This window comes from Moschus berezovskii, chromosome 16 (genome assembly GCF_049115385.1).
Source record: "Moschus berezovskii isolate FMDL1 chromosome 16, NW_MosBer_1.0, whole genome shotgun sequence".
Taxonomy (NCBI): Eukaryota; Metazoa; Chordata; class Mammalia; order Artiodactyla; family Moschidae; genus Moschus; species Moschus berezovskii.
The window spans coordinates 15642618-15670137 of record NC_142475.1 but is presented as its reverse complement, the minus strand read 5'-3'; the positions used below and the strand labels follow the sequence as shown (position 1 = coordinate 15670137).

The 27520-nt window shown below is 40.3% G+C and overlaps 2 protein-coding genes across 2 annotated transcripts in view; one reads left to right on the top strand and one right to left on the bottom strand.

The window, feature by feature from the left end:
- POP1 (POP1 ribonuclease P/MRP subunit) overlaps window positions 1–14827 on the bottom strand; it is a 32935-nt gene extending 18108 nt beyond the window's left edge. Inside the window, exons 1-7 of the mRNA XM_055432355.2 lie at window positions 14731–14827; window positions 8541–8681; window positions 6910–7077; window positions 5531–5706; window positions 4149–4397; window positions 876–963; window positions 303–490 (exon numbers count right to left, since the gene is read on the bottom strand). Coding sequence (XP_055288330.2) covers window positions 303–490; window positions 876–963; window positions 4149–4397; window positions 5531–5706; window positions 6910–7077; window positions 8541–8679 — 1008 coding nt within the window. The 5' untranslated portion in view covers window positions 8680–8681; window positions 14731–14827. The remainder of the gene's footprint in view (window positions 1–302; window positions 491–875; window positions 964–4148; window positions 4398–5530; window positions 5707–6909; window positions 7078–8540; window positions 8682–14730) is intronic.
- A 150-nt stretch (window positions 14828–14977) lies between these two features.
- RIDA (reactive intermediate imine deaminase A) lies at window positions 14978–22424 on the top strand. The gene is made up of 6 exons (XM_055432426.2): window positions 14978–15150; window positions 16494–16599; window positions 18195–18249; window positions 19471–19539; window positions 20631–20686; window positions 21889–22424. Exons 1-6 carry the CDS (start codon window positions 15086–15088, stop codon window positions 21949–21951), a joined length of 414 nt encoding a protein of 137 aa, XP_055288401.1. The 5' UTR covers window positions 14978–15085; the 3' UTR covers window positions 21952–22424.
- Window positions 22425–27520: the final 5096 nt, after the last annotated feature.

Here is a 27520-nt window from a genome sequence, read left to right as displayed (position 1 = left end):
CAGACTTTCATCATCAAACTGGCTCCAACAATCACATGAATACCAATGAACCAGTTAAGGATAATGGAAGCACTCGTCCAATGCACCGTTTCAAGCCATTTGTATGAGACTGGTTTCATCTCTACATCTACTCAGGGCTTACCAAAAGTCAGGTCAAGATCTGCTTCACTTACTAATATTAACATAACTATCCTCCCTATATTCCAATACCGAGCAATCAGTCAAAGTTCCACACTACTTAAATTTCCGTAGCACTCGTTTCTAACAGAGTGAGTGACGAGAAGCCATCTCAAGGACTATACCTGTTTAAGAGCTGGATGAAGCCAGATCCACAGCTGCCTGCTCTCAGAAGTGTCACCAGGGGTCCCCCGGGCCTTCCACATAAATGTCACAGGACCCAGCATTTCTAGGGGATACTTATTTGCCCGGTAAAGCACGACACTCCCTTGGCACTTGCCAGACAAACAGTGGACTGCGGCAAAAGTCAATCCTGACATAAACAAAAACAAGATTCCAAGATCATTTACTGTCCATCTTCATGACAGATGAGGTTTTAGTTTTGGTCGTTGCTTAGATCAAACCCTGGCACATGATAAGTTCTCAATAAAAATTTATTGAGAAAATGACTTAATGAATTTTGAGTTTCCTCCTATCTAGATTTACTGCACAAGAATAATGGTTCTCTCACTTTATACTTAGTAATGTTAGAAATGATTTAAAAGCTACCCCAAGCTTTCCTTACATGAATATACTCGTTAGGAAGAAGAACTATCTCCGTAAAGCCTGTTTAAATGCCAAAAGGCTTACAGCAGACACTTGTTCATGAAATGAATAAATACAGACTTAAACAGGACTCAGCTTTGAAACAAGTTTACCTGCGTCTATGCTACACATTGAAGAAAGTGCTTTTAGTATTTCTTCCTCCTTGCCCTCCAACTCCAAACAACAGTAGTAGGATAAATCCTGTAAAAAGAGGGAGATACAATTAAATACTTGAATTTTTATTTAAAATGTAAGTGGTAGTGTCTTACTTTTCAGAAAGGAAATATGTGTTTTATCCTATATTCACAGATAAATTCCAAGTAGTATGTAAAAACTACTGCCGTTAAGGATTATCCCTCCCCAAAATCTACCTAAAGTGAAAAATCAAAGTAGAATAAGTAAGACTGTAATAAATCCAGCAAAATTATGTTAAGGATGCTCACTTTGGTTAGCTAATTTAGGACTTCAGGATTATTCAACACTCAGCCTAAAGACACATGAGGCAATTTATCCCACATTTCTCCCCTGTTCAGTCTCTCTCTTTTGTTGGTTTAATATTATTTATTTGGCTGCTCTGGATCTTAGCTGTTGACATGAAGGATCTAGTTTCCTGACCAGGGATCAAACCCAGGCCCCCTGCATTGGGAGCATGGAGCCTTAGCCACTGGACCACCAGGGAAGTCCCCCTGCTCAGTATTAACCATGATATCCAACTTTGACTAAGCAATGTACAAGGAAAAATGTGAATAATGAGAATAAGGCTTTATCAATTTCAATAGGATGAAGAGAGCTCAGACTGAGCTAATAAAATCAATTATGTTAAAGACATAATAATGGTTAATAGCTACTGAAAGGCTCCTGAGTGCCAGCGCGGGGTTAACTCCTTACTGGACTGTCATTTAATCTTCCCAACACCTGATGATCAGATGCCAGCATTAACTTATTTGCTGGATGAGGACACTGAGACAGAGACTGCTACTTGAACCGTCATATCATCAGAGAGTGGAGAAGCTGGCATTCGAGTCACGTTCACTGACCCCCGAGCTAACCCCTCTGCCACAGCTCCTATAAGCAAATCCAGTACACAAGGAAACTAAAATGCAAAGTACAGCAAAGGCTCCAACAAACTCACGTTCATCTGTGCTGATAGAAATCTTCCAGCAACAGTGATCCACTCCCAGCTGTCAGTGGCAGGTGAACCCCACTGGAGCGTGTGCAACTGGCTGACAGCAGAGAATGATGGCTAAGAGCACGGAACTCTGGAGCCAGACTGCCTGGGCTCAGATCCCAGCTTCACCACTCGGTAGCTGTACGGCTGTGGGCAAACTGCCCAACTTCTCTGTACTTCAGCTTCCTCATTTATAAGGTGGAAATAGTAGTAAACATTCCCCCATAGTTGTTGTATGGATTAAGTGAGTAAACATATGTAAAGTACTAAAACAGAGAGTAAGTATTCAGAAATATTTATTACTAGATATTATTTTTATTACTTAGGGCTGATGTAAAGAAAGTATGGGATAACCTCAGCAAAAATTCTGCCCCAAATGAGAAGCCACTATGTCTGCCTTAAAATCTGAGTGATGGTAGTGGAGAAAGCATGGACCAGGGGAGTCAGCTTCCAAGAGCTAGGTAGGTCACCAACAAGCTGTGTGGCCCTAGGCAAGTCACTTGATCACTCCGAATCCCAATCCCGCAATGTAAAATGAAGAATCTGACTCTAATCCATGATTTCTGCTGCTGAGTCTTCAAATCAAAGGCTCTGAAGAGGTCCCTGTATTTTACTTTATACCCATTAGGATGGCAATTATAAAAAAAAAAAAAACAACCAAAAAACAGAAAACACCAAGTGTTGGTGAGGATGTGGAGAAACTGCTGATGGGCATGCAAAACAGTAGAGCCTCTAAGGAAAACAGTATGATGGTTCCTCAACAATTTAAACCAAGAACCACCACATGATGCAGCAGTTCCACTCCTGGGTATGTACCCAAAAGAACCGAAAGCAAAGAATTGAAGGGATATTTGTACAGCCATGTTCACAGCAGCATTACTCACAATAGCCAAGAAGTGGAAACCACCCAGGAGTGGATAACTTTGATGGGTGAATGGATAAACACAATGTGGTATAAAATACAATGGAATATCATTCAGCCTTAAAAATGAGGGAAATTCTGACCCATGATACAACATGGATGAACCTTGAAGACATCCTGCTGAGGGAAATAAGCCAGTCTCAAAATTACAAGTATTATGTGATTCTACTTAGGTGAGCCACCTATAGTGGTCGAATTTATAAAGATGAAAAGTAGAATGGTAGCTGACAGAGACCAGGGCGAGACAGGAATGGGGACTTAGTGTGTAATGGATGCAGGATTTCAGCTTGAGGGACGAACAAGTCCCGGACATGAATGGTAATGACAGTCACAAACAATGTGAATATACTTAAGACCTAAGTAATAAGTACCACAGAAGTGCGGACTTAAAAATAAAATGGCAAATCTGACCTTATGTCTTTTTTACCACAAATTTTTTTCAGGTTCTTGTATTGATTATTCTGCTATATTGCTCTCAAGAGCTATCAGAGGATGCAAATACTAACAGCTTTCTAAAGTTAGCCAAGACCATCCTGCCATTGAAAGGCCCTCTGCAAAGGAGAGAGTGCTAAACATGTACTGAAAAAGAGAGGAAGCAATTTCAGGCGGAGTTGGGGGGACGGGGGCAGGCTGCTGGGGTGGAGGAGCTAGGACAGCCAAGACAGGCAAAGACGATTACGCAGCTCTAAAATCAGCTCTAAAATCAACTGTCCTCTCAAAGACTTTAAAACACACTTCCCAGCAGAGATGGTTCTCAAATATCTATGGTGGCGAATGACTGCTAAATAAACCAATGCTGAATCAACCTGGAGCATGACCAACAAGACCCCGCGGGCTCTGGTTTCTATTTATTTCTCCAGAACTCCTCTCACCCTGATGTCAGCCCTGCTCTCTCACTCTCTTCGTCTTTGTCACAGTGCGTTTATTTCAATCCTCTCCTATCTGACTGCCTTCTGCCTTCCCCACTCTGGCAATTTCTATCCCTTAGAGCTAGGCTCAGACGTCACTTGCACGGGGAAGCACTCCTCTTCCCGTTATGAATACCCATAGTATTGCACAATTTTCCCTTACAACTGAATATTAGGCTAATTATCTGATTGTCAGTCTCCCCCAAAACTTTCGGCTGCTTCAACTCCAGCATCTAGCAAAATGGTTCTCGCCCAGTAATTATTTTTAAAATACATCATTTTAGATAGGGCTTTGGCCTATCACGAACTCTTCTAAAAGGGTCGGGAAGAGTCTAAATAGAAACAAAGGGGAGCGCGCTGAGTGGCCGCTGGCTTCAGAAAAGCCTACCTGAAGGAGGCAGCGGCTCGTCATGGCCCGGTAGCAGGCTCTGTGGCTCTTGACTGTTGGCCTCTCCCCCAGGCAGTAGCCCCACCTCTTGACCATGTGAAACCGCTTTGCGTGCCAGATGTGAGTTTCCAGCCATTTGTTCTTCTTTTGTCTCCGGTTAAATTCCAGTACGCGGTTTATGTGACATCGTCGAGCTTTATGGCACTTATTTTTTGAGTGTTCTTTTTTCTGATGAACTGCTTTCTCTGCCTATAGTTTCAAGAAGACAGGCAGATCCCTGTTGGTTACCATCTCAAAACAAAGTTAAGTGTTAGGAATTCAAACAGCTAATTTTAGGTGAAGTGAAATACCTTACGGACTCCATTAGTTTGTGCAATTTTTTAATTTGGTGATTTTTTCCAATGAAAGTAGAGGAGGTCACAGAAAGAATGGAGATTTTAGGAAAAAGCAAACCTAGGAAGGAAGCTCAGTTCTATCACTCACGAACTGGGCAAACTTTGGGGCCTGGGAAGATTAGAATATTTACAAAATGTTCAACATAGTAAGTCAAACCAATGTGTGGCTATTAATATCAGACAGCAAGAAAGAATAAATCAAATGCTAGCTCTTCGTTGTTCTCGTTCTATAGTTTTTTTAACCTCTAAGATAATAATTAAACCCAAATCTAAGGACCAAAAATATAAAAATGGGAAAAACCTACACAATTCATATCACTTAAGTACTGAAAGACAAATGCTAAATGCTAACATGAGGAAACAGACTTCTCATTAAATCTAGAAAGTACAAAATTCCTGTTTAGTTTTCACTCTTCCTCTCTTCTATAGCTAAGCTAAACTTCTGTGGAAAAAACTCTTCTCCATTAGTGTGTGGGCCCCTGAAGATTTTACCTTAATGGACTCTAACCCCACCACCAGCGCCATGCCACTACCTAGAAGGCACTTGACAAAGAAATTTTGAATCAATTAATGAAGACATAAGGTGCTTGGACAATCATAGAGTGACCAAACCAAGAATTTTGGTAAAGCCAAAAACAATAGGACTTGAACAAAAATTAAATCCAAGTTCAAGTTTTCAATTTTAGAAAAGACAAAAGGCAATCTTTGAACCTTCCAGCTCTAGATTGGTTGGGGAACATCAACTGTTTAACATCATAAAGAGAGAGAGGTTTCAAATGCTATATTTAAAAGTAGCTATAATATCAAGCAGCCTGCTGATTTTGGGGGTATGGGGTGAAGGGGGTAAAGATAATGATAAACCAAAAGACATGCAAAATGAGGACGTTGTTTCTTAGTTTTCATTTTAATAAATTCTATCAGGCTAATACTTCTCAATTTCTTTAAAGAACTACTAACCTAAACATTTGCATTAAGGGACTCTCATACCTCTTTCTGGGCGATCTCCCGTAGCCGCCGAGGAAGGCGTTTCACATTGTGGCTCATGGCTCTCCGTCTCATGTGCCGTGGCAGCGTCTGGAAGACCAGCGAATTAGAAGATTTCTGGGTCACTGCTTTCAACATGGCACTGATTTCAGCAGCTCGGGCTTGAGCAAAAGTAGAAGCTGTCAAAGGAAATGGCAATGCCATTTAAAATCTCATCTAGAATCAATACTTTTTCTGGTAGATTTCAGAAAGAAAAGAGATTTTAAGTACACGAGCTTACAATTCATCCACTACCCTAACCCCCTAATAGATTAACACCAATAGTAGTTATTTCTGTGTTACACGGTTGGGAAACTGTCCTTCAACTTATATTTTTCAAGTTTTCTGCAAGGATTCAGTTCTACTTTCCTAATCAGAAAAAAAAAGTTTAAAAAGCTTAAAAGGTTTTCTTTTTAAATTGGAGGGCTACATGCAATATAATCACAACCATTCTTAAGTGTAATAATCCCACCAGAAAACAAAGAAAAAACAAAATCTTAGTTTTGATTCCAAGGGTTTTCTTCCTTAACAGTCTGCTTTTTTACAAATATATAACCATAATTATTTTTAGTTTTCTTTATTGAAAAATACTCTTTTTTTCCTTAAAGAATAAACAGAGTGCTGGAGACACTTAAGTGAATTCCTCCAGGAAGGCATAAAGACCTTAAGAATACAGAGTTATGAGGTAGTGGGGGTAAAGGTGAACGAGGGGGCATCAGGAAACGAGGCAACAAAGCGCCTGGAGACAGGAACTTACAGGCCGTGGCTGCCCTCAGACTGCGCTAAATTTGGTTTTATCTTTGGAGATGCGTGCTGAAGAGTATGGATGGCATTTTATATTTTTTAACAAGGAGGGGGTGGTGCCAAAGACAACTTTAAGACAAAAAAGACAAATTAGGACCTCTAAGAAGATGGTGAGAGAGATGGGGGAGAGCAAGCAGGCCCAGGCAGTGAGATCAGGCTGCAGGTGAGACAGACCTGAACTGAAAGTCACTCAGTTGTGTCCGACTCTGAGACCCCATGGACTACACAGTCCATGGAATTCTCCAGGCCAGAATACTGGAGTGGGTACCCTGGCACCCCTCCAGGGGATTTTCCCAACCCAGGTCTCCAGCATTGCGGGTGGATTCTTTACCAGCTGAGCCCCCAGGGAAGCCCAAATAATGGAGTGGGTAGCCTATCCCTTCTCCAGCAGGTCTTCCAGACCCAGGAATCAAACTGGGGTCTCCTGCATTGCAGGCAGATTGTTTACCAACTGAGCTACCAGAGGGCACTAGAAATCTGGCTGCAGGAGAAACAGAGCTCACAGTCCAATCACGCTTGGCTTCCGTACAAACACCTACCGGTTATATACTTGGGAATCTCCTGAGAAGTGCCCTCGGGACCTGCTTTCCATCCTCCCTTTTTTCTAAAGGTTACCCTGGAGGAAGGCTGCTCCTTTGCATCAGACTCGGCCAGCAGACGGTGGGTCGCTCTGGTCTGCCGCTGTCGGGAAGTTCCAGGATGAGACTCTAGTATGTATGTTTTCAAAAAGAAAACAAGAAGAAACAGGTCACTTTTATCAGAGATAAGGATGAGAGTGTTGGGTGACAACACTGATCGGGATTTTAGTCCTGTAACCCCCCTGTAAGGTGGCTATTCCTGTCCTCCCCTGCAGGAGGAGGGATCCCAAGTGGGGAGGTAAATTGACTTGCCCAAGGTCACACAGCTAGGAGGCGGCATGCTAGCTAACCATGTCCCTGTGACACATGGAAGAACCTTGGATATAACAGATACAAGGGAAATTTTCTCCACATAAATAGTGCAATGTGAATTTTATACCCAAGTTTCCTTAAATACTACAGTTCACCTGACTGTGCATTTTTAGTCTTTCATCTTAATTCTCTGATACACTCCAATAGATAGCCACTATGCTAAGAAAGAAATAAAGGCCATTTCTATACATATGCCTGGGCATTCAAACCATTCTGACTTCAAGATATCATCAAATCCCTCTCTGTGAACACAGGGAAAGATCAGTGGAGAATTTCACTGCATTCCTGCTTATTTCCATTGTGGTGACAATTATTAAGCCCCTATAATCATAAAACATGTTGCAAAGTCTGTCACTGTGAGATATAAATGAGATATGTGTTAAGGCTTCTCACCTGGCCTGTTGGGCATGAGTGTTGCATTTCAATCTATTTTCTATTTCCTGTTGCTGACTAATAAACAGCTATGCCCTTCACATCACCTTAAAAGATTTCTAAAATCAGTACAAAAGTTAAATGCAGACATGATAAAGGCACTGTATTTCTTTTAAGAAACATACCAGTGTCATTTAATAAACTGTTAAGGTACAGATAAAATATATCAGCTCTAAAATACATACAGCCAGTTTTCATTGTTCCCAGCCGCTATGTTCCAGAAAGTCACAGCCAACAGTGAATGAGTGACACTGAGCCCTTGCTCCTAGAGAAAACATGTACATGTCCATGCACGTATGTGTGTTACACAGATCTCAGAGATGACGGTCTTAAATCGTGAGAGCAACTCAGCCTTTCTTTTCCAAAGAGAAAATGAGGTTCAGAAGTGTTAAGTGACATGCCTGGGGCCTCTGCACAATCAGCATTCAAACCCCTGTGACAGCTGGAGTTTCTTACACTACACGGCCCTGCCCCATCAGTCTCCTTCCTCTGGTAAGAAAGTCAAACAGGACGGCACTGGGAACTCCACTGCCAATACCTGCATCAGGTGAATAACAAACTTTCCCACTTTTGGCGTGACCACCAAAGTGCCATGAGGATGAAGCTTGGGGTTACAAATTTAGCACCTAGGAGAGTTTGCAAATACAAAGCTTACAAATAATGAGGGTCAATCGTATCTATTTTTAACCTAGCTCCTCCATCATTTAGATGATGATTGCCAAAAGGAGCTGACAGAAGCAACCTGATCCATAGGGAAGCGTGTGTAGCGAGCACCGTGTGTGTCTTACCTTTTTGAGACTGGAGAGGTTTTCCACCTCCATTATGGTGCTTTACACCACTGTCAGCCACAAAGCCAGAGGATAAAGTCACATTGGTGGGCTGGTTTCTCATCTTCTTTGCATGTTTTCTTTCTTTTGCATTAGACATTTCTGGAAAGAAAGCAATAAATTTTGAAATAAATTTCAAAAATAAAAATAAATGTAATGAATAAATGTTCATGTGACTTAGAATTTGAATCTTCAACATAATACATCTCCATCTATTATAGATGGGTTAATGACACCAAAATGTTATCATAGGGGACTTCCCTGGTGATCCAGTAGTTAAGACTTGGCCTTCCAGTGGAGGAGGCGCAGGTTCAATCCTGGTCAGGGAGCTAAGATATCAGGGGGCCAAAAGACCAAAACATAAAAACAGAAGCAACACTGTAACACATTCAATAAAGACTTTAAAAATGGTCCACATTTTAAAAAAACAAACTTAAAAAAAAGTTACTATGATACTGATCTACAGCAGGGATTTGTAACCAGAGGGACTAGAATTAACACCAAAAACTCTTAATTCAACAGAAAAAAATAACTGTGTTGTAAATAACACAAGTTGTTGTAAATGACAACTGTGTTGTCAAATAACTGAATCACGTATCAGGGCTGACACTGCATAAAGTTTGTTGGCAGGATGAAAAATGAAGATAAAATCCCTATGCCCTTGTAAAAAAATTTAATTAGCTAAAACAGTTTATCAATATTAAGTGAAACAAGAGCCACGTGAATCAATGACAAATGAAATACACTATTACAATATGATACCCTCACCAAAAACTGAACACAAATTACTAACATTTTCATTTCTACTACTGAGATGAGGCCAACTGTACCTTTAATTTAGAACTGCAAAAGATTTCAATTTAAAGTAAGAAGACAATCCACAGCGGTTCTCAGCTCTCAAACTCAATGCCCCCTTTCTTGTACTTAAAAGCTTGAAACACCTGTCTTCTATTTTTAAATGAAATTCATTAATTACGTAACCTACTAGACACATAACTTTTATCAAAACAAGTCCTACAATATGTGCCCTCATTGTGATGTAGGGGAGAACTAAAAGTAATTAGAGAAGTGAAAGTCGCTCAGTCATGTCCGACTCTTTGCGACCCCATGGACCATATAGTTCATGGAATTCTCCAGGCCAGAATACTGGAGTGGGTAGCCCTTCCCTTCTCCAGGGGATCTTCCCAACCCAGGGATAGAACCCAGGTCTCCCGCATTGCAGGCGGATTCTTTACCAGCTGAGCCACAAGGGACGCCCAAAAGTAATTAAAATAATATCTGTTTTCTGTTTGTAAGTATTTCACATAACTAGATGACATTATGAAATAGAGGTATGCTTAACCCAGGGGGATAATCACAGATGCAGGCGCCAACAGAGGCCTGGGCATGATCTGTAGCGCTGGAGCAGGGTCCTAGAAGCCCCCACACAGCAGTCATTAACTCTTTGCTTTCTGACTGTAGGGAGGGGAGGGTCCTGCAGGAAGGAGACACTAGGAGGATGGGAAGCTCAGTGCAGCCACAACCAAGCCATTCTCCAAGCATTTAAACGTTTCAATACTAGCCTTTACTCATACCTGTACATAGAATTACATGCCGGGAACAGCTACAAAGGCAGAGAGATATAGGTGTATACTAGTACCTGTTAGACAGGGCAGTAATGCCGCTGGCAACATGGTTCCCTAAATTCATAAACACTCTTTGATAAAGTACAAATTTTATTTTTAAAGTTCAATCTTGCCTTTTTATTGTATTCCTGGAAAATTCAGTGCATATTAAATCCATGCAGCCACTACTTTACGCAAAGCAGAATCAGGTGTCGTACACTGCAGGACGGCTAACATCCCTGACGCCTGTCTAGTAAATGGCAGCAGACCATGCACAAACTTTCAAAATTCACATCAGGATTTGCACCACACCCGATGAGTGCCATTGAGTTAAATTCACTTATCTTCTTTCCAATTCAACACTTCATACAAAATCAACAGTAATCTATGTGGCAGAGTGTTTAAGAGCCTTTACTGCAGAGTGAGAAAGACCTGAATTCAAATATCTTCCTTAACACTTTTTAGTCATATAATCTTAGGAAAATTATTTTCCCTCTTTGAGCTTCGGTCCCCCTTTCTATAAATGGGAATAATCTACAAATGGCTGTAAGGTAACGTACCCAATACAATGCACGGGGCTCTGCATAAACTAAGGGCTCAGTTAATGGTAACTCTTGAATAAAAAATGAAGTAACAGAAACGTATCTCATTTCACTTTCTCACTCCATTCTGTTTTCACTTACATGAAAAACGACTTGATCTACACTCCAAAATATTTTCCAAACTTAAAAATACGTAGTAAATAAATGGAGCTCTGCAGAACTCGTTGACTAGTGAAGGTCTTGATTCAGATCAGACTGTATTAAGAGCCATTCAAAATTATCCTACAAAACAGTGTAGTCCACATGCTTGAATCACAGCTTATCCAGTAAAACACACCACTGCCTGGGAGCCCTGGCTGGGACACCAAATTTAGGAACCAGAAATCGTATCTCGGAGCTTCGGTTTGAGAGTAGAAAATGAGCAGATTGAACTAGCAAGGATTCTCAAACAGTTCTGATGCCAGAAGAGAATGAATGTAGAATACATCCTTATGAAGCCTGAGGATTTAGTTTAAAATAGCTTCGCAGGAATTTTAACTCTTACCTTTAACATTCATGTGAATTTTACATCTATTCCTAACAGTCACAGTTGTTGTTTGTTTTCACAGCCATTTTAGTCAAAACTTTAATGAACACTAAGTATGTGCCAGGCTTTATAAAAGTGTTTTCTCTCAAATATTCACATAAATTGGACATGTCATATTTTTCCATCCAGCATATTATCCCCTGGCTGATCAGACACAACCCTTGGTAGAGTAGAATCTGGTTTGAAAACCAGGGAATTAAACAGATGATCTCTGACTTATTTTAATCTAAAAAACTGGTGACTCAGAATTAATAAAATCTGCCTAATGAATACAGGCATGCTGTTTCACAAGAAATATTAATATTTCCAGTTTACTTCAGTTCAGTTGCTCAGTAGTGTCCGAATCTTTGTGACCCCATGGACTGAAGCACGCCAGGCTTCCCTGTCCATCACCAATTCCCAGAGCTTGCTCAAATTCATGTCCATCAAGTCGGTGATGCCATCCATCCATCCCATCCGCTGTCGTCCCCTTCTCCTCCTGACTTCAATCTTTCCAAGCATTAGGGTCTTTTCCAATGTGTCAGTTCTTCGCATCAGGTGGCCAAAGTATTAGAGTTTCGGCTTCAACATCAGTCCTTCTAATGAATATTCAGAACTGATTTCTTTTAGGATTGACTGGTTTGATCTCCTTGTAGTCCAAGGGACTCTCAAGAGTCTTCTCCAATACCACTCAAGTTTAATTATCTGTAATGCTTCAAGAGAGTGCCTATTTAAAAATTATATGGCGAAGCATTTTGTAAATTAAAAACACCTTCTAATTATCCAGTTTAATCAAATTTAATAAGCTTGGGGGTACCTACATGTGCTTAATAGCTTTGGGTTGTGTATTTACCAAAGCAGCACACGGGTGCGGCCTCTTTCCTTAAATAATTGCTCATCTTAAGCACCAATGTTTACTGAGAACTTTGTGTGTCAAGCCCTATTCCCCATGCCTTACTCATCTGTTCTTACAAGCCTGTGAGGGAAGTACTAGCACTACCCTCATTTCATAAATGAAAAGACTGAAGCACAGAGGGGTAAAAGTAAGCTTGTGGTTGTGTGGGGATTCAAACCTGGCAGTTTGACTCTACTCACCATTCTTAAAACAAAAACAATTAGAGAAGAAGATCACATACAGTAAAAGATGAAAGGGCTTCTCTGGTTGCTCAATGGTCACAGAATCCTCCTGCCAATGCAAGAGACCTGGGTTTGGTCCCTGATCCAGGAAGATCCCACATGCTGAGGAGCAGCTAAGCCCCTGCACCACAACTCCTGAGCCTGTGCTCTAAAGCCCGGGAGCTGCAACTACTGAGACTGCGCGCCCTAGAGCCTGTGCTCTGCAGCAGGAGAAGGCACTGCAGTGGGATGCCTGCACACCGCAACTAAAGTAGCCGCTACTTTCTGCAACTAAAGAAAAGCCCCAGCAGCAACTAACACACAACACAGGGGTCTAAAATGAACTAAAAAAAAAAAAATTTTTTTTAAAAAGACTAAATTTTGCAGTACAGCACAACAGGAAACAGGATAAGGGAAAGAAAAAGTGTGACTCTACAGGAAAAGTCAATGAGAACATAAGATTCCATTAGTTGGAACTTAGGGAAGAAAGTACTCAATAATCTGTTTCGTGACTTCAGGAGTGAGGACTCCGGATAACTAGAGTGGAAGGAGACAGTAGGAGAGGACAAAACTGAGTAGGCAAGGCTTGGAGGCAGAAACTCTAAACCGACGAAAAGCTCTGAAGGTTCTCGAGTCAGAGTTGGAAAGCCAAAACCTACAGTATGTAGGACAAAATGAGGTGGAAAAAAGAGGATTCTCTTATGTTTCAGAAGCAGGGGAGGACAGGGATTTTTGCCAGTCTTTTTCACTGCCACATCTCCAGGACCTAGCAGAGTGTCTTGCACAAAGCAGGGGCTCAATATATGTATATATGTTTGTTGAATATACACGTGCATGCATAAAATAAGAAGTGAAATGTTCCTATAATGCATATTTTAACAGTAAAAAATATTTAGTCGAGTACCACTGCTTCTGATGCCGCATGACTGAATATCTGCCAAGAGAACAGCTCTGGGGCCATTTGCCGCACTGAGATCAATAATCTACTTGAAATCAGATGCCAGTCACTAGGCTTCTGCTTTGACATCGTGTAAATCTCGAGGGGCTCTCCAGAAGAGGAAGCATGAGGGGGCAGGGAGGAGGTGAACAATGCCAAGTCTCCTCAAGGTCCTCTGAATGACCCATCTTATTCCTTTAGAGAGTGCAAGCCCAGTCCTAGCAGAGCCTCTGCCTGGTGGGGCAATGCAGTGAAATGACAGAGTGGGCTCAAGATCACAGGGGCTGACGTGTAAACAGATAAAGTAGGGGTTCCCCAGAAAAACAACCAGGCTTTCTTGGCATTAGAGAAGCCATTTCTTGCCTAAGCCATTTTGTGATCTAAGCCTGGCCACAAGGCTTGTCCCTGAACAGCATGGCTCAGGAATAAAGATCTTGATGGACCTAAAAAAACGATCTTAAGATCCCCTGCAGCAGGAAATGGCAGCCCATGCAGGATTTTTGCCTAGGAAATCCCATGGACAAAGGAGCCTGGTGGGCTACAGTCCATGGGGTCTCAAAGAGAGTCAGACACTGAGCAACTGAAAGGGACCTTAAAAACAACTATTATCAGGCAGAAGTACCAATAACGAAAATCAGTTGTAAACTCCCATTTTTATTTCCAAGATTAGCCTGAAGCATTTTCTCCAGCTGTTTTGCAGAATTTGAACCCCCTGGGGCACTCAATCATCAGATCAACTGGGATGACGATGCTGACCTTTCTTATGACCCCATCCCCCCGACCCCGTGGCTTCCACTAAAACTAGAATTCTGTTGATCTTTGCACGAGTCTGTGCAGAATTGCCTTCCGCTGGAGCCCCTTCATGAATATGCATGTATCCCTAGCTTAAAACCTGGAGAAGGAAATGGCAACCCACTCCAGTATTCTTGCCGGGAAAATCCCCACGGACGGAGGAGCCTGGCAGGCTACAGTCCAAGGGGTCGCAAAAGAGTCGGACACGACTCAAGCGACTTAACCTACTTTAGCTTAAAAGGTCTCGGATTTTCTGTTGGGGAGACACTGCTTTGGGAAAGACTCCCGGTATTCTCACTTGAAGCAAGTAATAAATCCTTCTTTCTGATCTTTGGCTTCATCGGGTCTTTTTGTTTTTTGGGTTTGTTTTTTTTTTTTTTGGCTTGACACCCACCAAGACGTGACCCCAGTTCTCTGGTAAAAGTAGGAGGTGCCAAGCGGAAAGAAGGGCCCCGGCGCTGGCAGCAAGGGAAGAAGAGTAGGCTTAGCTGAGAATCCAAGAGGAGCCCTGCCAATACCGTGCACCCGCAGGGGCGGCCACACACTCTCTCCCACATTCGCGATCCCTGGAGGACGCCAGCCCCTCACGACCTACCTGCCAGACGCCCGGTGGGAAGAAACCAGGAATACCCGCCGAGTCCGGATGACAAGGTTCTGCCACAGTCACCGACGCGCCGAGCGCGGAGAGCGAACCGGAGGGCGCATGCGCCAGTGTGACCGCGACCTCCACGTGGCCCGGAGTCGCACGGAGACTACAACTCCCAGAGGAGGCCCGGAGTCGCACGGAGACTACAACTCCCAGAATGCCAAGCGACCCCCCCCCCCCCCCCGCCCCTCCTCGGCGACGCTTTAAAGCAGCGATCCTGGCCCTGGCTGGTCAGGTGTAGCGCGAGCGAGAACCGTGTACTGTGTAGTTGTTTCCCAGGGGCGGCAAGGGAAAAGGGTTAGCCATGTCGTCTTTGGTCAGAAGGGTGATCAGCACCGCGAAAGCCCCCGCGGCCATTGGTCCCTACAGGTACAGGAGGGCTGTGGGAGCCGAGAAGCACTCGAGGCGTCTGGGGTCGCCACCCAGGGGTGGGCGCTCGGGGCGTGTGGGGTGGGGGTTTGGGGCTTGGGCTGGTCCAGGTCAGAGCTGCTGCGGGCCTCGGGGTTCACTGGGCAACCTACCTCGGGGTTCACTATGTCCATCCACTGGGCCTGAACCATAGTAGGCAACGCACCGAGACTCAATACCAATTGTGTTATAAAACTACCAATTGTATTTAAAGTTATAAAGGAAAAAAGGTATGAGGGGAGACTTCACGAAATAAAGGAGGAAAGTTGGGAGCATGTTGAACAAAATGTAGGGAAGTAGGACTTTAGAAATGAGAGTATCTTATTTTCTGAATAACCGTGAAATGGGGTAAAACAGATTTTACTTCTAAATTTAAGGTGAAGTTAAGGTTTCTTTATAAAAATTTTTTTAAACATTTAATGACATTGACATGTGTACTTTAAAATGGTAGATTTTATGTTTAGAAACAGTGGTGGGACTTTTTAACTAAGAGAGAATTAATTGCCTTTAAAGTTGATTTGTTTGGCTCTCTTTCAGGTCTCAGCATAGCTTATGCCCTTCCCTGTGATCTTGTTACTAATTCTGATATTTAGTTTCCTCACTGCAAAAATGATCAGTTTGGAAAGTAAGCCCTGTATCCTTCTTGACCCTTCAGCAATGATTAACCTTGTCTAATTATTTTCTTGAGTGCTTGGCAGTGCTTTCTTTTGTCGGTTATGGGATCTCAGTTCCCTGACCAGGAATTGAACCCAGCCACTGGAGTGAAAGTGCCAAGTCCTAACTACTGGACCCAGAGAATTCCCTGTTTAGTGTTTAAGAAACTCCCAACTACTTTCCAAAGTGTCTCTACTATTTTGCATACCCACCAACAAAGCATGAGGATTCCATTTTCTCCACGTCCTCACTCATACTTATCATCAGTCATGCCTTATTGTGTGTAATGAATGGTATGGTAGAGTGGCTTTGGTTTGCATTACTCCTTCACTCTTTGTATGTCTTCTTTTATGAGGTGTCTATTCAGATCATTTGCCCAATATTTTGCTGGGTTGTTTGTCTTTATATTATTGAATTAAGTAAGAGTTCTTTATATATTCTGAATACAAATCTGTTGTTAAATAAGTGTTTCACAAATATTTTCTCCCAATTTGCGACGTGGGTTTCCATTTTCTTAAAGATGTCTTTCAATAAGCAAAAGATTTTAATTTCCATGAAGTCCAATACTTTTTGGATCTTGGCAAAGAAATCTCTTAGCATTGAGTTTTACATTTTATATTTTACATGTATTGGATTTCTGTTCTTTGCAGTCAGGCTGTGTTAGTCGACAGGACCATTTACATTTCAGGACAGCTAGGCATGGACCCTGCAAGTGGACAGCTTGTGCCAGGAGGGGTGGCGGAAGAGGCTAAACAGGTGAGTCATTTTCCACATTTGAGGTTCCCTTTTCTACTTCTTTTTCATCATATTGAGAAATATTAAGAATCCATTTGGCTGATTTAGTTTATAGAGATTATCAGATAGGTGCTTTTTAAGTTATTGGTTGACTTATTACGTAAAACAGTTTTACGTCAATAGAAAGTTGGAAATGTAATGAATCATTTAACAACCTAAAAAAAAAAGAAAAGATTTTACTTGCCAAGGTGACTTTAAACCTGAATTATTGGGTATTAACTAAATTTACTGTGGTAATCATTTCACAATACATACATGTATTAAATCATCATGTTATTTACTTAAAAGTAATGCAGTGTTATATCTCAAGTTACATTTCAGTGAAATGGGAAGGAAATTGTGAAAGCAGTTGTGAATTGTGAAAACATCTTGCCACTTCCACATGAGTTGGGAAATTTTTTTAGGGCCAATGACCGTAAAAATAATCCACCACCACAGAAGTAAAAATCAGTGTTTGTTAGAGAGAAATATCAAAGGTTACATGCAGTATGTAGTATGTTTTCTAAAAATATTTAAGGATGGGGGTATAATTCTAATCCAATAAATAGAATTAAATTATCATTTAGTACATTCATTGAATCATTTTTTATGTCCAAAGGTAGAAAATAACCTAAAATGTGCATCATGAGGAACTAACTAAAGAAATCCTGCTAGATCTGTACAGCTAAATTAATATGGAAATATCTTCCAGATAAATTATTATATAATAAAACCAAGATACAGAACAACTTACATAATAAGCTACCGTATGTGTGTGTCTGTCTCTGTCTGTGTCTCTCTGTCTAAGGATATATATACATTTATGCTGGTATAGGCATTGGCGGTCTCTGGAAGGATATACAAGAAACTAGAAACAGTTTTCTAGTGGTTGCCTTTGATGAAGGAAACTCGGGAGGGAGAGTAAGGGTGAAAGACATCTTTTCACTGTATATGTTTTTTGTACCTTTTGAATTTTTTGCCATATCCATGTATAACCCATTTAGAAGATTAAATTTTTTTCAATCATCAACTACTGTAATGTGATCAGTCAAAGTGGAAGAGTGAATTGGAAAAACAATAAATTAAGGACAGAGTGAAAAAGTAATGTTTTTCCAAAGGCTGAAGTGTCAAACACGCAGAATTTACTAATAATTGTTTTTTAAGAAAAAGGAAACAACCTCTTTAAAAATATTGCTTCAAAGAAAACAGGTTTTAATGCTTACTAGCTCTTACTCTTCCTGAAAGTGATAACAGAATTAGGAGCCCCAGTAGTTATTTCTGTTTTAGCTTAGTTGACATTGGCTGAGAATTTCACAATTCTAGCATTGAGGAAGAGACTTCAGCCTTTCTCCTCACAAAAAGAGACAAATTCTCACTATATTTCAGAAAGATTCATTCCATCAAAAAAAGCCAAGAGGCAGTTTACTTGTATAGAGGTGGCTTATGAAGAGTGAATTTCCTAGAAAAGGAAGATTTTTCTGCAACATAGGAAGTGTTAGTAAAAGATGGTTAACTGAATTGAGTTAAATCTTCCATGTCACATTAGTGCCTAAGGGCTTTCTTGCCTTGGTTCACAGGCTCTAACAAACATAGGTGAAATTCTGAAAGCAGCAGGCTGTGACTTCACAAATGGTGAGCAACTTGAAATTATTTCACATTTCTGTTTGATATTTCTTTGGTCTTTTTAAAGAACACATGGCATCTAATAATTATGTCCTGCCATATCTTTTGTTGTTTGAAGTTGGCTGAATTTCAGTCCCATAGACATGATACCAATGAAAAATTAATCAGTAGTTGATCTAGAGCCATATACACAATATCAGTAAAAAATTAATCAGTAGTCAATCTAAGAAAAAAAATGGAACACTTTATTTGACCCAACTGGAGGATGATACCTGGCAGACAGTCTTTCAGAAAGCTCTGAGGACTATTCTGAAGAGGTAAGGGGAGAGGCCAGCATATACATGACCTGGCACACATCTTGGCACAAGGTTAGTGCTATCTGTGAGGAACAGATAATGGTTTTAGTGCTAGGTATGAGAACATATGTAAAACTAGATTCATAACATTTTCTACTGAAAATATTGTCTGGGGGCCGATTCTGCCAATTTCCCTAGAGCACGAAGTGCCTTATCCTGATCTTCCTGAAAACTACAGTGGCTAATGACTTGATTCTTATAGAACTGGATGCTCCCGTTTGATCTTAATTTCAATCAAAGTTTGGGAGGTATTTCATGACCAGTTTGTCCCACAGGGCCAAACATGCTCATTGCCAGGGCGGGCGAGGACTTTGCTGATATGTGTTAGTGGACTACAACTCTGTTAATAGTAGCCAGAAGCCAGGAAACGATTCTCTCCTGTTGCTGCTTCCCATATCTAGAGTACAACTATTATAATCATCAATCTTGAAGAACTGTATTTTAGGTCAATAATTTCAAGTCATCTAGTTATTTTTATTGGAGACTCGGTCACATTTGATAATGCAAGAAACAATAATCTTGCAAAATAGAACACAGGTAATATAGCTAGTGGCATGAGTAAGCTCATAAGTAAGTTATGTTATGGTTTAGGGAGTTGCATGGCTAGCACCAGCGAAAGAAGAATTGAACTTTATGGTTGAGCAGGTATTTCTGTTGTTGAAGAGGTCTGGCTAACGCTCTATGAAGATACCCAGTGCGCTCTAGAGGGGAGGGAAGAGGACTGAATGGGCAGAGACAAGAAATTTTACGTTAACATTTTTCTTGTCTTGCATTAAAATGTGAATTTTATTTCATCACTACCATTTTTCTAAGTAGTGTTTTGTATCAGACCAAATAACTACACAGACCTAATGACAATGTATATATCTCCTAGTGGTAAAAGCAACTGTTTTGCTGGCTGACATAAATGACTTCAGTACTGTCAATGATGTCTACAAACAATGTAAGTTATTTGGCTTTATTACTATTTTCCATTTTAAAGAGAAGTGTATCTTTTGGACTTCCCTGATGGCCCAGCGGTAAAGAACCCACCTTGCAGTGAGGGGGATGTGAGTTCAATCCCTGGTCCCAGAAGATTCCACATGCTGAAGGGCAGCTAAGCCCATGCATGGCAACTGAGACCCAACATAGCCAAATAAACGTTTTAAAAAGATATATATTAATCTTAATATTTGTGTCCATTATAAATTAAGAAGGGCTTTCCTGGTGGCTCAGTGGTAAAAGAATCTGCCTACAAATGCAAGAGAGGTATGTTTGATCTCTGGGTTGGAAGATCCTCTCGAGAAGGAAATGGCAACCCGCTTCAGTATTCTTGCCTGGGAAATCCCACGGACAGAGGAGCCTGGTGAACTACAGTCCATGGGGTCACGACTTAGCAACTAAACAACAATAATACATTAAGAATGTTAGGCGAGGTTTAAGAAATAGCCATAGATGCTGTCCTAAAAGAATTAATAGATGATTAGAAACACGAAGTGTGTCCCCATGAAAAAGATCCAAGACATTTCTATTGCATTCCCTAGAAAAACATACTACAACCAGACAAATCCTTAAGCTTAATTTTTTTACATCCTTCTCAGGTTTTCTGTACTCTCCTAATCACTTTTTCAACACATGACTGCATTTATTATTGCTGTGGTGAGGTCTAGCCACAATCTGTCCTGCTGTCTCAGATCCATTAGCTAGTTAGTTAACATTTCTGTGCCTTGGTTTCCTCATATCCTAAATGGGGATAACACCTTATAAAGGTGGAATTTTAAAGGAGTTAATACAGCATGTAAGCTTGCATGTTAGATTCTGCAGAGTGTATATTTTCATTTTTTTCCCAGAAAGCTATTTTTAAGAATATTAGATATTGTGGGACTCATGGCAAAGTATTTTGTCAAACAAATATGAACATGAGCTTCTTTTTTTCAATGTTGCTTGTATCTAAGAACTGACATAGATCTGAATCACTTACCAGATTCTTGATCCTGCAGTGTTGAATTACAATACAGTATCTGAAAAAACTAAAATGAAATTCTTTTAAATCAGATTTCCAGAGTAGTTTTCCTGCGAGAGCTGCTTACCAAGTTGCTGCTTTGCCCAAAGTAAGTACACATTTGTCTTAAAAATTAAGAAAATTAAAAATCAAGGCCACAAGCTTCCCTGGTGACCTAGTGGTAAGAGTCCACTGGCCAGTGCAGGGGACACGCGTTCAGTCCCTGGTCGGGGAAGATCCTACATGCCATGGGGCAGCTACACCCGTGTGCCAAAACTGCTGAGCCCGTGTGCCTAGCTTTGCTGCACAACAAGAGAAACCACCGCCATGGGAAGCCCATGCACCGCAACAAGAGAGCAGCCCGTACTCATCACCACTAGAGAAAAGCCCTTGCAGCAATGAAGACCCACCACAGCTAAGAATAAGAAATCTTTAAAAAAAAAAAATCAAGGCCACACATGAATGTGAATACAACAGGATCATTTAGTTAAACTATGAGAAGTAAAACAGCCGCTGTATTGTTTTACTGTTACATAACGACTATAAATTGAGCCAGGTTTATGAGTTCTATAGCTAAAATTTTAATTTTCTATTGTATGATAAAATATCTAGGAAATGCCCCGGCGGTCCAGTGGTTGGGACTCTGTGCTTTCACTGCCGAGGGCCCGGGTTTGATCCTTGGTTGGGGAACTAAGATCCAACAAGCTGCATGGCGTGGCCAAAAACACTAGGCTTTCCATTAGGAAAAATCATCTGAAGAACAATGGCTCGTAGATTTCTTACCATTCTTACTTTGGTTTTCTAACTGAACTAGAAGCACTTCCCATGCCCCTTAGCAGCACGATATTTCTACCTCTAAAGAAGCAATTCTCATGGACTTCTACTGGAAATTTTGCACCAAAGAAATTTAGCTTCTGTGAATGGTATTTTTGTTGCTTTGACTGTTACTTGGAATGATCGGTATCATCAAATTTATTAAGGTACAGAATGAGATAGAAGGAGCTCTGAACTTGACGTCAGACAAGGGTTTGAACCTCTGCCGTTTGGCTTTGTGTTCTGGGAGGGGTTAAACAACCTTTCTAAGCTTCAGTGTATCATCCTCTGCACTGAGAGAACCCTGATAACAGAGCTGCTAGGGGAATCACATGAGCTAACATAAATGAACATGTTGGGCATGGTCGCCTAGCCTCTTAGTGATTCTTGGTGAGTGTGCCTCCTCCTTTCCTTCTTTGAAAAGTTTAATGTTAAAAATGCATGTTTTCAGTAGACATTATGGTCCTCTCTTAAATCTGTTTGTTATTTTCCCAACAGGGAGGCCGTGTTGAGATCGAAGCAATAGCTGTGCAAGGACCTCTCAAGACAGCATCACTCTAAGTGGGCCAAGTGTTATTTAGTCTGGAAATTTAATAGTATTTTTAAACTAATGGCTTATTCCTTGTTGGAAAGTGTAAGGTTGAAATATCTGGAAATATTATGGAAATACCATATATTAAGGGAAACAACATGAATTGAAGATTAATGATGAATCTAGTTACTAATGTTACAAATTATACTTCTGTAACACTTGTATTGCTGGATGTGGGAAAACAGACATGCCTTACTGAGTCAACTCAGAAGAATAAAAGTAGAAGGAAATAACATGTAGGAAAGATGAGCCACTATGCCTGAAAAATAAGAAAGAGCACACCTAATTCAACTAACTTAATGATGTGAAGTATTTTATTATGTCAGATATGTGATTTTTGCTTGAATAAAATTAAAGCATTTAAATTTGAATGGAAGAAACTGGACCAAATTTTATATAGATAATATTTTTATATTGGAAATAAAATAGCATGCAGATTTTCCTTGGTGTGATTCCATTCACTGATTTTTTTAACAGTTTAATGTATGCATTAAATTATATTACCTAAATAAAAGTGAAGAAATTATGAGGTTTAAACTCCCAACTATTTTTTTTCTCAGTTTACTTCTGACTTTACATTTTTACACTTCTGACTTTACATTTTTACACTGTTGTAGAGGCTCTGTATAACCATTTTATGTTTGTTCTTTGAAGTCTTTTCCCATAGAAAGTGCTACATGAATACCTCCTAGTTGTAGAATAAATTCCAACACAGAATTTTATAGATGTAAGAAGTTAAAAGTTCCCTTCACTCACTGTCTATTGCACTTACCTCCCCAAAGACCACCACTCCTGAGGGTTCTGAGGAGTGTAACCAGCAGATAGTTTTCTATCCATTACATACTTGATCATCTAGTTTGGTTTTGACTTATTTATATAAATGGAGCTTTCAGTTCAGTTCAGTCACTCAGTCGTGTCCGACTCTTTGCGACCCCACGAATCACAGCACGCCAGGCCTCCCTGTCCATCACCAACTCCCGGAGTTCACTCAAACTCATGTCCATCGAGCCAGTGATGCCATCCAGCCATCTCATTCTCTGTCGTCCCTTTCTCCTCCCGCCCCCAATCCCTCCCAGCATCAGAGTCTTTCCAGTGAGTCACCTCTTCACATGAGGTGGCCAAAGTATTGGAGTTTCAGCTTTAGCATCAGTCCTTCCAATGAACACCCAGGATTGATCTACAGATTGCTTTCTTCTCGTCATGAAAGTTTTCCATATAGATACGTATTGATCGACCTCATTTTTAAAGATGTTGCAGACTCTTCTTTTGTGTAGATATACCTTAGGTGATTTAACCCTTGCTCCAAACAATTCCATGTTTACAAAATTATCATATTGGTGTGCTGTAACATTCTTTGTTACACACGCAACATTTTACGTATACCTATTTGTTTCAAGTTGTTTTAGAAATGTCTTGCTAATTTGTAAAGTTTGGTCACCAAAAGATAATGTTAGAAGCACTTCTGAAGAGCAGTTTTAAGACCACAGACTTTGGAGTAATTCCAGCAGGCGTCAATGCCCGGATCTACCACTTACTAGCTCTATGATCTTCAACTAATTGTTTAACCTCTTTTAAGTTTCAGTTTCCTGAAAGATAATAATTGCACCTTTTCAAAGGAATATCATAAGCACTACTCAACAATAAGAAAAAAAAAAAAACTTAAGATCATGGCCTCTAGTCCCATCACTTCATGGCAAATAAATGGGGAGAAAGTGGAAACCATAACAGATTTTATTTTCTTGGGCTCCAAAATCACTGTGGATGGTGACTGAAGACAGGAAATTAAAAGACGCTTGCTCCTTGAAAGCCATGACAAATCTAGACAGCATATTAAAAAGCAGAGACATCACTTTGCTGACAAAGGTTTGCATAGTCAAAGCTATGGTTTTTCCAGTAGTCATGTACAGATATGAGAGTTGGACCATAAAGACCGCTGAGCCCGAAGAATTGATGCTTTCGAACTGTGGTGCTGGAGAAGACTAGAGATGAAACCAATCAATCCTAAAAGAAATCAACCACAAATAGTCATTGAAAGGACTGATAATGAAGTTGAAACTCCAATACTTTGGCCACCTAATGCAAAGAGCCAACTCTGGAAAAGACCCTGATGCTAGGAAAGATTGAAGGCAGGAGGAGATGGGACAACAGAGGATGAGATTGTTAGATGACATCAGTGGCTCAATGGACATGAGTTTGTGCAAACTCTGGGAAACAGTGAAGGTCAGGGAAGCTTGGCAAGCTGCAGTCCGTGGGGTCACAAAGAGTCGGACGTGACTGAGCAGCTGAACAATCACCAGCATTCTTGTCTAGGACAGAGGAGCTTGGTGGGCTACAGTCTGTGAGGTCCCAAGAGTCAGACACAACTTAGCAACAACTACAATGAGATCATACAATTTTTCTCTACTCATTTTGCTAATAATGGTAAAATACACCCATAGTAATGAGTTTTTTATAGTAGATAAATTCACCTTGGTCAATGTACATATTTATAACATATTTCATACACTCAAATTCAGAAGAAGGCCACAGTCACGTTCATCTGTGAAACTGGCTTTCTTCCTTTACATAAGAGTTCACTGTTGTAAATATCCTTGAACGTGTGATGGAGTTTACCTATAAAACTGTTGGAGCTTGATATTTTCTTTGGGAAAAAATTTTAAACTACTGATTCAATTTCTTTAATGGTAATGGGAACATTCAGATTTTGGTCATTTGCCTTGTTATAGAATTTGCACACTTCATCTAAATTTCACCTTTCAATCTCTTGCATCTGTATTCAATGCCTTCTTTTCATCTAATATAGTTTATTTGTGCTATTTTTTTAATCAGTCTTGTCCAGAAGTTTATCCATTTTATTAATCTATTTAAAGAATGATTTTTTATTCTATTATCTTTAGCATTAATTTCTGCTCTTGTATTTAATATTTTCTCCAACTTATTATAAGACACTTCTGCTTTTAATATCAAGACTTTATTTGTATGTGACAGAAACCCAACTAGTATAAAAAGGGAAAAAAGAGGAATTCATAGGATCATGTAACAAAAATCCAGAGTACAGCTGACTTTAGGTATTGTGTTCCAAAAACCTCCTGGCTCCATCTGTCTCAAGGGGAAGATGCTGCGGACTCTATAGAGACCACCAAGGTACCAATCCCAGGAGAAAGGCAGGCAGGAGAGTCTGAGAAGCTTCTGATTGGTCCAGCCTCCAGCGCAGAATAAGGACCCATTCCTAAATCAGTCACTGTAGGCAGGAAATCAAATAAAACTGACCCAAAAGGGTCCAAGGGGCATTCTTATAGATAAGTCATGACTTCAGATTCTAACTGCAATGAGAAAACTGGAAATAAAATGCTGGTATCCAGGTTGATTGATTTGTTAGTTGGCTGGGTTGGGGTTTTGAGTGTTCTTCCCACACTTAGGGAAAATTATGATTGTGTTCAATGTGAAAAGGAACACATTGTATGTTAGCCTTTCAAACACACAAACACAGCAATCTCTTTGAAGTGTGTTATTAAATGATAACAAGCTGTCTAAAGAGTCAACCATATTTCCCTGTGTTGTTATACTCCTTACCTTTGACGGAGTTTGTGATTTAAAAAATGTTTTTCTTTTTCAACGACACAAGTCAAAAGTAATATGTTTCTATAACAAAATTCACACAGAGAAGCTTTCCAACACTTTATTTTTAATAACATTCAATCGAAATTGTAAATATTGAACCAGCAGTACAAAATAATTTTATAAAAATTTTGGCCATATTTTCCCTATAGCAAATTATACTCAGTTCTAAGAAAATTACCATGATTATGTAAGAATAAAGAACATTTATTAATAAATAGCATCAACAAGTATTCAGAATGTGAAATTTGTACTAAGTCCTGTAAGGCACTTTCCCTGCTCCAAAGGTCTTAACAATCTTTTTGCTAACATTTGGTCAACAATTCAGTTCAGTTCAGTTCAGTTCAGTCGCTCAGTCGTGTCCGACTCTCCGCGACCCCATGAATCACAGCACACCAGGCCTCCCTGTCCATCACCAACTCCCGGAGTACACTCAAACTCATGTCCACAGAGTCGGTGATGCCATCCAGCCATCTCATTCTCCGTCGTCCCCTTCTCCCGCCCCCAACCTTTCCCAGCATCAGAGTCTTTTCCAGTGAGTCAACTCGTCGCATGAGGTGGCCAAAGTATTGGAGTTTCAGCTTTAGCATCAGTCCCTCCAATGAACATCCAGGACTGATCTCCTTTAGAATGGTCAACAATTAGAACGCATTAAAAAATAACTTTAAATAAAAACTTTAGTTTCAGTGTTTCTTTCTAAGATATCAATTAGTTCTCATAAATCGTAGTTAGCTAAGTGCTAATATGCTTGGGCATAATTGCTCTATGACACTAATCAATATTTACTAATATAGCAAGTATTATTGGAACAATCTCTGTAACCTACTATCTCCAATAGATTCCAATGAGGAAAATTCAGAAGTGCTATGCTCCGTGGTTCAATAGACATAAAGTTCTATGAATAGTTGTGCTTTGGCTATCTTGCTATTGCAACACAAAAAAATAATCCCTCAGATACATCAACATGATTTTTGACTGAATTATGTGTAATGTTTAGATTTTATCTTTTTAGAGTTTATATTTTCCAAAGTTTCTAATATGAACATGTATCCATTTTTTACTAAGAAAATAATTTTAATGATAAAGGAATTCTTTCTTGCAAATATTAGTAAGCAATCACTGTGTCACATACAAGTACTTAGATAAAAGCAGTGTTTTTACCCCTCCAAAAAAATCTCTTTAACAGAGCTGTGATATCCAGAAAACTTGAAGCAAATCCATAGTGATCCACTAAATAACTACGCTTGAAAATAAACTTTTAGTTAGTCCCCACACTGAACTGCCATGAGTTCACCTTTGAACCTGATGACTTCCTGGTGAGGTGCTGGGCTGAAACACCCTCCCAGCCCAAAGCTCCTGTACAACTGGACAGCTGCAGTGGACAGCCTCTTCTTTTGTCACTGAAGAATTTTTTTTAAGTATTTGGAATCAGGATCACGTATATTGATTCAATATAATATGCATTATTTTTTTCATAAGTGTATATGATAGTATGAATTATTATATCTTGCTAGTTACTTCTATTTTGTTAAGAAAAATTTGAGAACTACATTTTGGGTTTCCCTGGTGGCTCAGTGGTAAAGAAACTGCCTGCAATGCAGGTGTGGGTTTGACCCCCAGGTGGGGTAGATCCCCTGGAGAAGGAAGTGGCAACGCATTCCAGTATTCTTTCTTTTATTTATTAAATTTTATTCATTTATTTTTGGCTGCAGTGGGTCTTCATTGCTGTGCTCGAACTTTCTCTAATTGCAACAAGTCGGGGCTCCTCTCTAGCGTCAGTGCTCGGGCTTCTCCCTGCGGTGGTGTCTCGTTGCAGAGCACGGGCTTTACAGGGCAGGCTCAGTAGTTGTGGCGTACACAGGCTTAGTGGCTCTGCCGCACTGGAATCTTCCCGGACCAGGGGTGAACCAGTGTCCCCTG

Excerpts from the sequence above, each read along its gene's own strand:
- RIDA (XM_055432426.2), top strand. The coding sequence starts at position 15,086 with ATGTCGTCTTTGGTCAGAAGGGTGATCAGCACCGCGAAAGCCCCCGCG. Across the intron at positions 18,250-19,470 it reads AGGCTGTGACTTCACAAATG|TGGTAAAAGCAACTGTTTTG; the intron begins GTGAGCAACTTG and ends TATATCTCCTAG. Across the intron at positions 20,687-21,888 it reads AAGTTGCTGCTTTGCCCAAA|GGAGGCCGTGTTGAGATCGA; the intron begins GTAAGTACACAT and ends TTTTCCCAACAG.